The sequence below is a fragment of the Danio aesculapii genome, chromosome 25, assembly GCF_903798145.1.
Source record: "Danio aesculapii chromosome 25, fDanAes4.1, whole genome shotgun sequence".
Lineage (NCBI taxonomy): Eukaryota > Metazoa > Chordata > Actinopteri > Cypriniformes > Danionidae > Danio > Danio aesculapii.
The window spans coordinates 11,568,378-11,581,703 of record NC_079459.1 but is presented as its reverse complement, the minus strand read 5'-3'; the positions used below and the strand labels follow the sequence as shown (position 1 = coordinate 11,581,703).

Here is a 13,326-nt window from a genome sequence, read left to right as displayed (position 1 = left end):
TCAATCACAGTGAAACAGGGGCTTCTTCTGCAAGTGTCACTGAAAGACTGTCCAGCCAACACACCCGCAGTGAAATTGTGCAGTTTTTGTGTTTTTAAGTAGTTGGAGCGGTATAAATACTCACGCTCACCTCCCTTGCCATAGTAAGCTACAGAGACATATCGCATATGAGATAAATGACATCAGTACATAATAACCGGTTATTATTATAACTGAACCGATACCGAATTGTCCACGTCTGCATCGCGGTGCACAGAAGAAACAATTAATTTTGACACCCCTAATAAATACACACATATACTTATATACATGTGTGTGTGTACACACCAAACATTCTGCATTTAACACACCCAGCAATGTGATATCAGCAATGTTAAGGCAACATACAAGAAACAAATATAATCACATTTATTTTGATAGTATAAAATATTACACTACAAAGGCCACTTTGCAAGGGTCAATTAACTACTTTTTCAAATATGTACACAGTTACTTCCTTTTCCCTCATAGATATCATCCAGGTCTGTGGGAAACCAAAATGTCTTTGTCTCACATGACCACAGAAAGCAGTTGGCAAGAGTTTCAAATAATTTAACTTAAGAGAAGAAAATAAATGGCAGGAGTTTTAAAGGTTCCTGATTTTATTTTTGTACATCATTTAGAGGCATCAGGATTTCTGGATGGTTTAAGCTCTCCCTTCAAAAACCAGTGATGAGGCACAGTTTGACATCGAATTGACAGGCACTATATGCCCTTAAACTGGGAGGCTTTAAAAAATGCAGATCACAATCTTTATAATGGCACCAGTCAAGCCTCTGGAGCTTTATCTTGTAAGGTGAGCCTCCAATATTTCTTTGAGATGACAAGCAAGTTTTACTTACTGAAATTATGCACTTTGAGTCATTTCATTACTCTGTGTCTACTTGTGTGCATGTACGTTCATACAGTATCCATACATCATGGTGGGCACTGTGTCAGACTGAGGTAGAACTGTTGTACCAAAAACATAGCTAGAATTTTAAACCTATGAAGTAACAGTCACATCAAATCAACTCTATAGAGTGGATTTAAAAAGCAAACTAAAGCAATAAATTCACATTTAACCACATCTACAATAGAGACTACTAACACACTGGAATATCTGAAGTGTTCCCAGAAAAATATCCCTCCTTTCTCTCTTCCCTTTCTGAAGAAAAAGGCTGCTTTACTTTTTTCCCTAGAGATTTGTTTTTACATACACCAGCCTCCAGAGGAGAATTTTCCTCATTCTTTGCTTCAAGAGAAAACCATCTGAAAAAGTATGAAGGGGAGACGAGGTCACAAAACCTTCCTACACCTCCTGTCCCAACACATGCGCAGACACATAAACAACTACAACTCACTCTGCAGTCTAACAGAAGGGGATAAATGCTGACGTACACATCAGACAAACAAAGATCACACTCTCACTCACACTGTTTCACTGTTTTGAAGAGCTATGCTCTCCATCTGCTGCATTCTGCACTGCTTCCCAAAGCTAGAATGGAGGCAGCAACTTAGCTGTAGTTGGATGATTCTAGACCAGCTGGGGGCAGTCATGCTCTAGCTAGGGTCTGAGCTCCCAGAGCCCTCACACAGCACTAAGACCATGCACTGGCCATGTCACCTAAACTCATTGCGCCTTTCTGGGTAATGATACTTTCTGTGGATTTAAGAAGTCTCTCAAGGCATGGTGCATTGATCTTGGCTGGAGGGTGTTGACTGGCAGCAGACTTGGTCTTACACAGGTGGTCTGTGCTGGAGGACACAGAATTGTCTTGTGTCATGTCCCTGTCCTTGTGGGCTGTTAGACAGTTCTGAACAGTCCCCTGAGCCTGTTTAGCAGTTGGGGAGCTTATAGGAGATGTGTGAAGCCATTTTAGGTTGGTTGTAGAGTAGGGCCCAGGGGGAGTGAGATGGCAGACTCTCACTGCCTTGTTACCCATAGAAAGGGCACTTGTGGTTGCAGGGTTTGCAATTCCAGTGAGCAGGGGTGATGTAGCTGGAGACAACTGAAATGTATTGAAAGAGAAATAATAAGGAAATATTTAAAATGCATTCAGAGGCAATCATTCCAAAGGATTTGTATACACATACACATGTATTATGCCACATGTTAGAAAAATAACTTTACATAATTCCATTGATCAGAGACTATTACTATAAGAGACTTACACTTTACATGTATTTTTTAGCAGACAATTTTATCCAAAACAACCCTCTTTTGCAAAGGGTATAACAAGGATTAAAAACTTTAAAGGGGTGGTCCAAAGTACATTTTAAGGCTTGGTTGTGTTTATAAGATGCAAAGCAATGTGTGCTCATGCTTCATTTGTAAAAAAAAATTATATATATCTTACTTTCATTATATACTGCTACTCAGCTAACATGAAAACGACTGTCATATTTCCTAGTTCCTCCAAAAGGCCCCCCCTCAATAGGCTCTGATTTGTCAGCAAGCATATTCAGAATAAGCATTTGTAAGTAATATGAAACGTTCACATATCTTTTGTGAGTTTATTTGAGAAGTAGATTGCAGGGAAAGCGACACATAGAGAGACAATGCAGCGATGGTGAAGATTGTGGGTGTTTGAGGGGTTTGACAAATAAATGTGAATTTGTAGAACATTTTTAACAGTGCCTTACAGCATTTCCCAATGTTTGCGTCCTTGCTACAACATATTAACGCTAGACACTATGCATACAATAGATCGATTTTAACAAATAAAAATACTTACAGGTTTATTGTTAGTCCATTTATTATAGTTGTAGCTGCTCCTTCTTTGAGGAGTTTTTAGTCGAATACAGCTCTGAATGGGGAGAGATTTACCTTGGATTTCTTACATGGTGTTGTCTCCTCCATCAGCACTGCAGTATTGGCTTGGTCATTTCGTTGAGGTTTTATATTAGGGAACCAACTTTTCAACATTTCCTCCATTTTCAGAATGATACTGACATATCTCTCTCTGTAAGGCACAGGAAACACAATTCTTAAGCATATTGATTTAGATGAGTCTGACATGACTAAAAATGAGAGACCAATGTTTTGTAACCTCATTTTGTGTCAGGCAAATTCAAAGAAAACAACCACAAATAAACAATCATTTGTACACAAAACATGCATTTGGACACAAAATCCATTTTTCAAAATGAGTACAGTTCTGGTGTTGATTCATACATTTGTACACATACATGGCATAGAGTGCAACCATTTTCCTTGCCTCTAATTATAGACATAATCCTGTAGCGTGGCACTGGTGCTCACGTCACAGAGAAAATAAATAGTTGCACTAAGGAGCAGTGATGCAGACACACACACATGGTGCCCATTGACTCGCACCAGCCCCCAACAGATGGTTAATGGGGATTAGTGCAAAACACATGACCATAGTATCTGCTACAGCACCCTTCTTGGTATTCTAAATATAAGCGTCTACTGCCATTAAAGGGATCACTGACATGTATTTATTTCTGATGTGCATTAGAATTAAGGCACTTTCTAGCTAGAATAGCGAAATTAATGAAAAACGAACAAGCACAGGTTCCAAGCTTCAGCTTGGTAATGGCTTGACTAAGTGGTTCAGTCAGAAACCCCAAATTAAAAACCCCACTAAAAACCTTCTCTATGTTTCTAGGAACCGGATATCCACTTCAGGCATGTTCTATGCCATGGAGCACAGATTTTTACCATACTTTGAAAATTACTTTATTTTTAAAATGAGGGAGGGGGGACTATTGTAACGTAAACATATTGACTAAGAAAATGTGGAATAAAAAGTACTACTAACTTCTAGATTAGATTAGATTAGATTAGATTCAACTTTATTGTCATTACACATGTACAAGTACAAGGCAACGAAATGCAGTTTAGGTCTAACCAGCAGTGCAATAGCAGCAAGTGCAGGATACAGGTATAAGTTATAAAGTGCAGTTATAGAAAAACTATGGTGATATTTACAGATGGATGTACTATCAACATTATATACAGGTTGTATTAGCTATGAACAGATTTACAATAAATGAATATATGTACAGGATGCTATTAATAATCAGGAGTGGCAGATAGATAACATAATTACAAATGTCCATGTGCTGTGGGTATGTCCAGTTCAAGTAAATGAATCAGTGCAATGAATATGTGCAAACTTTAAATGTGCAAATGTTAAATAGTGCAGTGATTGTGAGGAGTATGAGTTAGAGGAGTGTGGGGGGTGTATTGGGGGGGGCAAAAAGAGTCAGTGAGGGGCAGAGTTCAAAAGGGAGACAGCTCTGGGGAAAAGCTGTTTCTCAGTCTGCTGGTTTTTGTCCGGGGGAGCCTGAAGCGCCTGCCGGAAGGCAGGAGAGAAAACAGTCTGTGAGCAGGGTGAGAGGTGTCCTTAAGAATACTGCGTGCTCGGCGCAGACAGTGTTTCTTCTGGATATCCTCTATGGCTGGCAGTGTAGTCCCTGTGATGCGTTGGGCAGTTTTCACCATCCGCTGCAGTGCCTTACGCTCAGCAACAGAGCAGCTTCCATACCAGACTGTGACGCAGTTGGTCAGGATGCTTTCTATTGTGCAGCGGTAGAAGTTCACCAAGACGGCTGATGAAAGCTGGTTCTTCTTAAGTTGCCTCAAGAAGAATAGGCGCTGGTGAGCCTTCTTGACCAGGCTGGAGGTGTTGGTGGTCCAGGAAAGGTCCTTAGAGATGTGGGTCCCCAGAAACTTGAAGGATGAGACAGGCTCAACGGCCATCCCATTAATGTGGATGGGATCATGCGAGCCTGATCGTCCCTTCCTGAAGTCCACAATGAGCTCCTTGGTCTTGCTGGTGTTAAGGAGCAGATTATTGTCGGTGCACCAAGTGGCCAGATGCTGTATCTCCTCCCTGTAGGCAGTCTCATCATTATTGCTGATTAGACCAATCACTGTGGTGTCATCTGCAAATTTGATGATGGTGTTGGATCTGTTCACAGGCCTACAGTCGATGGTAAAGAGAGAGTAGAGGAAGGGGCTCAGCACGCAGCCCTGTGGTACACACCAGTGTTGAGTGTGACGGTGGTGGAGCAGATGTGGCCTGATCTAACATTCGGAGGTCTGTTAAGTCAGAATGTCCATAACCCAGTTGCAGAGAGACACGTCTGATATCCAGGTCTCTAAGTTTGATCATTAGCTTAGAGGGTATGACAGTGTTGAATGCTGAGCTGAAGTCAACAAACAGCATTCGTGCATAAGTGTTTTTATTGTCCAGGTGTGTGAGGACAGAGTGCAGTGCTATGGAGACGGCATCTTCTGTGCTCCTGTTGCCACGGTAGGCAAACTGATGTGGGTCCAGTGTGGATGGCAGAGAGTCTTTCAGATGTGCCAGGACCAACCGCTCGAAGCACTTCATGATGATGGGTGTGAGTGCTACAGGGCGGTAGTCATTCAGGCATGTTGGGCTGGAGTGTTTGGGCACTGGCACAATAGAGGTGGTTTTAAAGCATGTTGGCACAGTTGCTAGGTTAAGTGACAGGTTGAAAATGTCTGTGAATACCCCAGTGAGCTGTTCTGCACATGCTTTGAGGACGCGCCCAGGGATACCGTCTGGTCCAGCAGCCTTACGCACATTGATCCGACTCAGTGCGGTGTAGACTTCTGAGGAGGTGAGTGTGATAGGTGAGTGGTCGGTTGAGGTAGTGTTCCTGGTGTAGGGTTCTGTATTGTCTCTTTCAAAGCGGGCATAAAAGTCATTTAGCTCGTTCAGGAAGGAGACATTTGTGGCTGTGGGGGTGGACTGGCTGGGTTTGTAGTTGCTGATGGCCTGGATACCCTGCCACATGCGCCGAGGATCAGAGTTGGAAAAGTGCTCCTCTAGCTTTAGCTTGTAGCAGTGCTTGGCCTTTTTGATGCCCCTCTTCAGATTAGCCCTGGAAGTGCTGTAGGCCTGTGCATCCCCTGATCTGAATGCAGTGTTGCGTGCCTTCAGCAGGAGGCGCACCTCCTTGTTCATCCATGGCTTTTGATTTGGGTATGTGGTGATCTGTTTCTGGGTTGTAACACTGTCTATGGTGGTGTTGATATATTCCAGAACAGAGGAAGTGTAACTGTCAATGTCTGTGTGAGAGCCACATGTGGCCTGCAAACATACTCCAGTCTGTGTGTTCAAACCTGTCCTGGAGTGTGGAGTCCACCCCCGCTGGCCACACTTTGATGGTCCTTACTGATGGCTTCACACGGTTGACGATGGGTGAGTACTTGGGGGTGAGAAACAAACAAAGGTGATCTGATTGACCCAAGTGGGGGAGGGGGGTCACAGCATATGCTTCAGCCATGTTTGTGTAAACTTGGTCTAAAGTTTTGTTTCCCCTTGTGTGGCAGAAAATGTTTTGATGGAATTTGGGGAGCACTGTCTTTAAGTTTGAGTGATTAAAATTCCCCGCAACAATAAAAGCAGCCTCCGGGTGAGCAGTCTGTTGTTTGCTGATGGCTGCATGAAGTTCATTCATAGCAAGCTTGGCATCAGCGTCGGGAGGGATATAAGCAGCAGTTATAATGGTGGAGGTGAACTCCCGTGGCAGATAAAACGGTCTACATTTAACCATTAGAAATTCCAGGTTAACAGAGCAATGTCTCCCAACGACGACAGAGTTTGTGCACCAAGCTTTGTTAATATAAATGCATAATCCTCCGCCTCTGGTCTTACCGGAGTCATCCGCTGTTCTGTCTGCTCGGAATGTTTGATGCTCCGTTAGCGAGATAGCGTTGTCTGGTATCCCGCTGTTTAGCCATGTTTCTGTGAAAATCATGACATTACAGTTCCATAATCTTTTGCTGTGGTTGATGCGCAGTCGAATCTCATCCATTTTGTTCACCAGTGACCGTACATTGGCGAGAAAGATGCTGGGTAAAGAGAGCCGGTGTGGTGTTAGCTTTAGCTTAGCTCTTAGCCCGCCGCGCTTCCCCCGTCTTTGTTTACTGTCCGGAATGCACAATCCAATATCCAAGATGTCCTGTCGGGTGTACGATGTAAAGGCACTGCTGTTCTGCACGAACAGACCCGAAATGAGCAGGAATAATACTGCAAAATTGCAGATACTGGAGAGACGCTGAGCCTCGCGAACCGAACGCGCCGCCATCTTGTCTCGAATGTCTCTAACACTCTTGGATGCATCCCAAAGTACACCAACAGTCTGGATACTCAAGACTTTGCACTCACAAGTAAATATAGACTTGGGCATTGGCTTAGACAGATTTGGGCTGCATGTGAGGTGCTATTATAAGAAAGTAAACAATGCACCAGTCTGACCCATTATGAGGTCATTAGAAGCACTGACTCCTCCTAAACATGACATCACAGACTTCACATGATATAGCCAGAGGAGGACATTCAATCAGATTAAATTTTTAATGACCTGCATTTAAATACTTTTACACTTCTATACAGGGTTTCTGCAGGTTTCATCAAGTTAAATTTAGAACGTTTTTAAGACCATTATTAAAGAAATTTTATACTCATAAAGGGCTAAACACTAAGGAATTTTTCAAATGGCCAAGATGGAAAAGAGTTTTATTTGCATTTTTTTTTAGAATTGAATACATATAATAATACAATTATATATTAATAATAAAAAATATATATTTTAGATATTTCTTAGCAAAATATTTTAAATATTGTGTTAATACAAGCAGGGCGACGCGGTGGCACAGTAGGTAGTGCTGTCGCCTTACAGCAAGAAGGTCGCTGGTTTGAGCCTCAGCAGGGTCAGTTGGCATTTCTGTGTGGAGTTTGCATGTTCTCCCTGTGTTCGCGTGGGTTTTCTCCGTGTGCTACGGTTTCCCCCACAAGTCCAAAGACATACAGTATAGGTGAATTGGGTAAGCTGAATTGTCCCAGTAATGGTTTGTAGCCGGAAGGACATCCGCTGCGTAAAACATATGCTCGATAAGTTGGCGGTTCATTCCGCTCTGGCGACCCCAGAATAATACAGGGACGAAGCCGAAAAGAAAATGAATGAATAAATAAATACAGGCAAGCTATAGTTGTATCCATACACTTTTTTTCAACATAAATTTTCTTTAAAATAAAAAATTTACAAATGTTTTAAAAACTATAATAAAATAAATCTATGCACAACAATCTGTCCAGGTGGGTGTCCTCAGCAATAAATACATGGAGCACTTTTAAACAAATGTTATTGTAAGAAAAAAAATTAAAGCATTATGATAAATAGATTAAAAAATTACCTTTTTAAAAATTTAAAAGTTTTATTTAAATGGATTGTTGGTGATGGGTTTGGGCCAGATTGTGTAGCAATACATGAACAAAGGGAAATTAAAGTTTTAATTTTTAGACCAGTTTAAAAAAGATTTAAGACCTACAACACAGTATTTCAGTAAATTTAAGACTTTTTAAGGCCTAAAATGTAGATTTTGAGATTTAAGTCTTTTTATGGCCCCTCAGAAACCCTGCTATATTGACCCAGTACCCCCTTACTGCTTACTGTTTTCACATTTTCTTGATTTAATTTTCCCTTAGAATAAAGGCATTCACAAAACTTCCTTAGATAACGGAGTTCAGACAACATAAAATTAATTAGCAAATGATATGTGGGAATTCAATGCTGACTTGTCAGTTCTGTGCACAAATGCTAAGGTGCAGAAACAAGATTTCCCCACAAGGTTGAAAGTAGTAGACAGAGGAATACAATTATGCAAAATAACAACATCCATCTGATCAAATCACAGTAAAGTGCTTTGTGGACTAAATCCCTCCCACTCTCAAGCCGTCCATGAGTGAGGTTAAGAGAAACAGAGGAGAACTCACCCCATGTAAGGATTTTGCAGGACCCCCATTATCCTCTGGATGCGGTCCATGGCCACACTCTCTTGAAAAGTGCTGAGGCCTGTGAAAGCAAAAGATAATGCCTAAACCTCTTTATTTTACAAGCAATGGACAGGCTGTGCTATTTGTGCGAGGCAGATGGGTTCTTGTGAAGCATGTGGGAGGATAGACTTGCTGTCTCTGTGGCCAGGAAGTCTGGTGTCAACCAGAGTCCTAGCATTACTAGTCCAAGCACTTTTGAGCAGCTCTGCACGTCTTATTTTTTGTGGAGTTTTACCCAAAAACCTGTTTTGTACTCAATACTGCTAATAACATCTTGTGGTGCTTTACATTCATTAAGATCAAGCAAGTTTTCTGCATCCTCATAGTCACAATGCAACTAGATGGATAAGTTGGATTTTCTTGCCAATATATGTAACCAAATACTATGTGGATTTCATACCATCTTTCTAGGCAAGTTTTTGGATAAAGTCAGATTCGGTAAAATATAAGACTAATAGGAACTAATATAAAGATTACTCACGTTCTCTGTATCTGCCTGAGCGGAGACCATTAAGGATTGAGGACAGTGGGTGAATATAACACTGCAGCTCCAGACACTGCAAAACAAAGGGAATTAATTAGTATTCCTCATTCTTTTGCGCCACTACTTAATATTTTAGCTTTGCACAATTTGCATTTCTCAAATAGCAATTTTTTTCATTTCAGGATGTTGACAATACACTTTGCCATTTACCATTAACAAACAATATCAACATTATTAAGTTAAGACATTCCTTAATTGGTTCATATTTTCTTAAGTCAAAAACACTAATGCAAAACAAAACAAATAATCCTCTCTGTCACACATTTATGTAAATATAAAGAATTATTGCAGTTCTACAGGGCAGGGAAAAATACAGAGTTCTTCTCTAATCTAAATGGCTTTGTGTGACTCACTTTTCACCTAGAAAGAACACAGATGAGGGGCCTTCCTGGAAGTGGTTCTGCTTCTAGATATTTTAATTTACTCTGCTGGGGTGGAGATAGATCATATAGAAGATAAAGGGCTTTCAGACCACCATGTCTGTTTCCTGGCATGTTGGTGAGCCAAAAAAGTGGCACGTCTCACCTTGCATGCAAACAGTCTGTCTTTCTCCATTTGTTCAGGTGTAAGCAGCCTCTCCCTTTGCTCCAGCACCATGAAACTCCGTGTTCTCTTCAGTGCCTGTCTATTTTTGGCTATAGGGCTCTCAGGGCACCCTCTGTAATTTGTTTGATTCTCTTGTCCCAGGAGAAAACAGCCACCATCCTTGATGTAGTCAGAACTATCACAGCTGGAAGAAAAACTTCCCTGTGAGCTCAAGCTTTTATTGTCCATCACCTCACCTTTATCTCCATTCCTTGTTGAGAGTGTCTGGTAAGTCTGGGGCAGCTGGATAACCCCTGGGGAGGGGAATTTTGGTATGGTAGTTTGTCCCTGTGTTGTGGTACAGTCTGATTCTAAATCGCTATCATGGTCCTCATCGTCACTAGCCAGCCAGTCAATGGAATAGTCCGAATCTGAAGCTGACATCTTATGATGCAAGGTCTAACCAGCACAGACCATCACTGACCTACAAAAAAAAAAAAAATCTCTGTAATCTCTCTCTCTCTCTATATATATAGTTTTGGTTTAATTTACTTCTAGAAATGTTGATAATAAACAAAACAACAACATTACACAATAAAGCATGTGTTTGTGTAAAATTGTCTAATGGTAATTTAATGTTCTCACTGTATTGTATGCAGTGGCAGGTATGTAAGAGGAGGCTGCATTTATTTACTAACAAAAAAAATAGTTTAAGCTTAAACACTTTGCAGTCTGTTTAGCATAAATTTTGCTCTTTAGAGCAAATGCAGATTGTTTATTCTGACTGCATCAAACTGAAGAAAAAAGCACTTGTAAATGCAGGCAAACATAAATGTTTTGTGTTAAAGCAGGTGACAAAACCCAAACAGAGTCCTGTTTGTTTCTTCAATGTGACTTGCTACAGACTTGCATGCTGCAGCCATGGTGGCCACAGAACAAAGGCCCTAGTAAGAAGCTCTTTTTGATATTGCCATTTCTTCTCCAGACTTTTATCTTTAGCTGTATTTTTTCTGCTTTTATTACTCCATCAGTTATTTTCAACTCATAATTGGCATACCTTGAGGAACACATATAACTGAATTTGTACTAACTTATGTTTAACGAGAGTATGTTTAAAAACATACTCTCACACAAACAACTGCTCTGTGCTCCTGAACAGGTGTGCATGATGCATCTTAGAAAATAAATACTCCATACACTGTGAATTAAAAAAAAGTGTTCGTTAAAGTTAAGTAAATTATGTAAAGTATTACTTGATACTAAAATCAAATTTTTAATTAGACTTAATACTATAAATCAAATGATTATCAGATTGCCATAACGCATTTACATTACTAGTTATTTATTAGGCCCATGGCCAGCCTGGTGAAAGGGGTGGTTCTTTTTTTTTCTAAAAAAATATATTTTTACCTTTTGCAGATATTGGACTCATTTTCTATTTAGTCATGATGTTTAAATACTGTGTTTTAGTGACATTTTATGGACTTTTTTTTTTTTTTTTTGCTGGACTAGCTTTTCAGATGGTCACACTTTTGGATGTACCAAAAGATTCAGAATATTGAAATAAAAAATAGGCTACTAACTTTTAAAACACATCCATTACATCATATATCATATATAAGTGTTATAATATAGGCCACCTTTGGTGCTTAAAATAAGGTCCAAGATTTAGAATAAAAGTCACTTGTGAAATGTTTTCTCTATTTAACAACAACACAATGAAATTTAACTTTACTTGCACCAGGTCTTAACGCCCTTTTCGGTGGAGTATTTTGATAAATTATACTGGCACAACAGTCAAAAAAGGGACAAATGAGCTAATGTATGGGACAAATACTGGACCTTTGTCAGTAGGGTGTTGAGTCTTTCAAACCAAACCCCCCAAGTGTACGGGCCTGTTTATTAGCTTATTGCTGGTCGGTATCACTGTAAACAAATGGACTGCTGAACAAGAATTCTTCCCTGCCAATAAAGCCGCATTATGTAATAGCTCTAACGTTACCTCAAGCACGCGACTAATTGGCTTTAGAACGGTAACAAAGGTCAGCTTTTACAAATGAATGTAATTGCTGACCAGTCTTTTTCTGTTTTCACCTAAATGTTCAAGCAAGATAGCAAGACTGCCGTTAGCAAACGAACTATATATCATATTTATACAGTGCACAACGTTACATCAGATCAAGTTTGTATAAAGCTAATAGTTAGATAAAGTAATGAGAAGGTCTTTATTAGTTTGAGGAAACAGAAAATAACTCTAAAACATTGCAAGGTTTATTTACTCGCCGTTTACATTTGGTTATCATTGTTAACGGAGAGAGCAAATCGGGCACGTAACAATTAAGTTTAACGTTATTTGTAGGAACAACAAGACGAGGAACGCCCCGCAAATAAATATCGGTTGCTATGAGCAACATGTGTACTAATAAAACGACTGGAGAATACATTTACCTGTCTGATTATAAGGGTGGGGCCCTGTCTATGACTACTTCAATGCACTCTTCCATGACGAAATCATGGTAGTATTACAGAATTTGTTCAATATTAAAGTGAATAACGTTACAAGTACGAAACGTAGACGATTGAAGTTACGGACTAAGCTATTTGTAAAAGACGCGATTAACAATTTCACCCATCGAATAGGATACATTAAATAGATTAGTGACGTTAAATATGAATTCAGTTTATCATTAAATCCTAAAACAAATAATATGATGCACAATTTTCGTCCTTATACAAAAGGCGGACGCCTCAATCTAGCAGCGCCATTTTCTAATAAACAAATAAATAGTTTTAAATGATCACTGTTTTTAGAGTGTTGATCCTACCTCAAGCCAGAGAGGACGAATAGTCACTCTATCCTTTGTTTTCAATAAGTATATCCACAGGCAACTTGATCGAGAATCTGATGAGGTGTACGTGGTTTTAGTGATGTAGACCTGCAGTTGTGTGGCCCCGTGTTACTTCTCCCAAGGCAACGTGTCTGTGAGGGCGGTACAAAAACGCTGAGCTTTCCGATTTGTGCGTCCAGATCTGAATCTGGCAAATAGAGTTTGCGTTGAAAGCGAGCTTCTGCTGATAGGAGAGACAAGCTTACATATTAAAACAATATGTAAATTTACAAAACACGTGGACACGCGGATCTGTTTGATTCTAACAGGCGGACAGAATGTCAACGCCGAGGGAATTTTTTTTTAAATACAGTTTTTTAAATACATTTTTGTACGTCATCGCTCGGATGGGATGACGCAAGCGAACCACACTTCCAGCTTGTATGTTAAGGTTATGTTAAGAAAAAAAATGTTAGGGTTATGTTTGTTTTATAAAGTAAGATGTGTATTCGAGTGTGTTACGGCTGGAGCGTGAATTCTTGGGGGTTTTAGAAGGGTCATTTCCGCG

The 13,326-nt window shown here is 40.1% G+C and overlaps 1 protein-coding gene across 1 annotated transcript; it reads right to left on the bottom strand.

Moving 5' to 3' along the window:
• Positions 1 to 391: 391 nt before the first annotated feature.
• LOC130219680 (uncharacterized) lies at positions 392 to 12,942 on the bottom strand. Its single transcript, XM_056452135.1, has 6 exons — positions 12,756 to 12,942; positions 9,931 to 10,414; positions 9,343 to 9,418; positions 8,802 to 8,880; positions 2,849 to 2,984; positions 392 to 2,030 (listed from the first exon to the last, which is right to left on the bottom strand). The coding sequence occupies exons 2-6, from the start codon at positions 10,372 to 10,374 to the stop codon at positions 1,620 to 1,622; spliced, it is 1,146 nt and encodes a 381-aa protein (XP_056308110.1). The 5' UTR covers positions 10,375 to 10,414; positions 12,756 to 12,942; the 3' UTR covers positions 392 to 1,619.
• Between the last annotated feature and the right edge of the window lie 384 nt (positions 12,943 to 13,326).

Bases quoted from the DNA above. Each gene is read 5' to 3' on its own strand.
- LOC130219680 (XM_056452135.1), bottom strand. From the start codon at position 10,374: ATGTCAGCTTCAGATTCGGACTATTCCATTGACTGGCTGGCTAGTGAC. The intron at 8,881-9,342 runs GTGAGTAATCTT...TTGCTTTCACAG, and splicing joins CTCAGGCAGATACAGAGAAC to GCCTCAGCACTTTTCAAGAG. The intron at 2,031-2,848 runs GTAAATCTCTCC...AATACATTTCAG, and splicing joins CACCATGTAAGAAATCCAAG to TTGTCTCCAGCTACATCACC.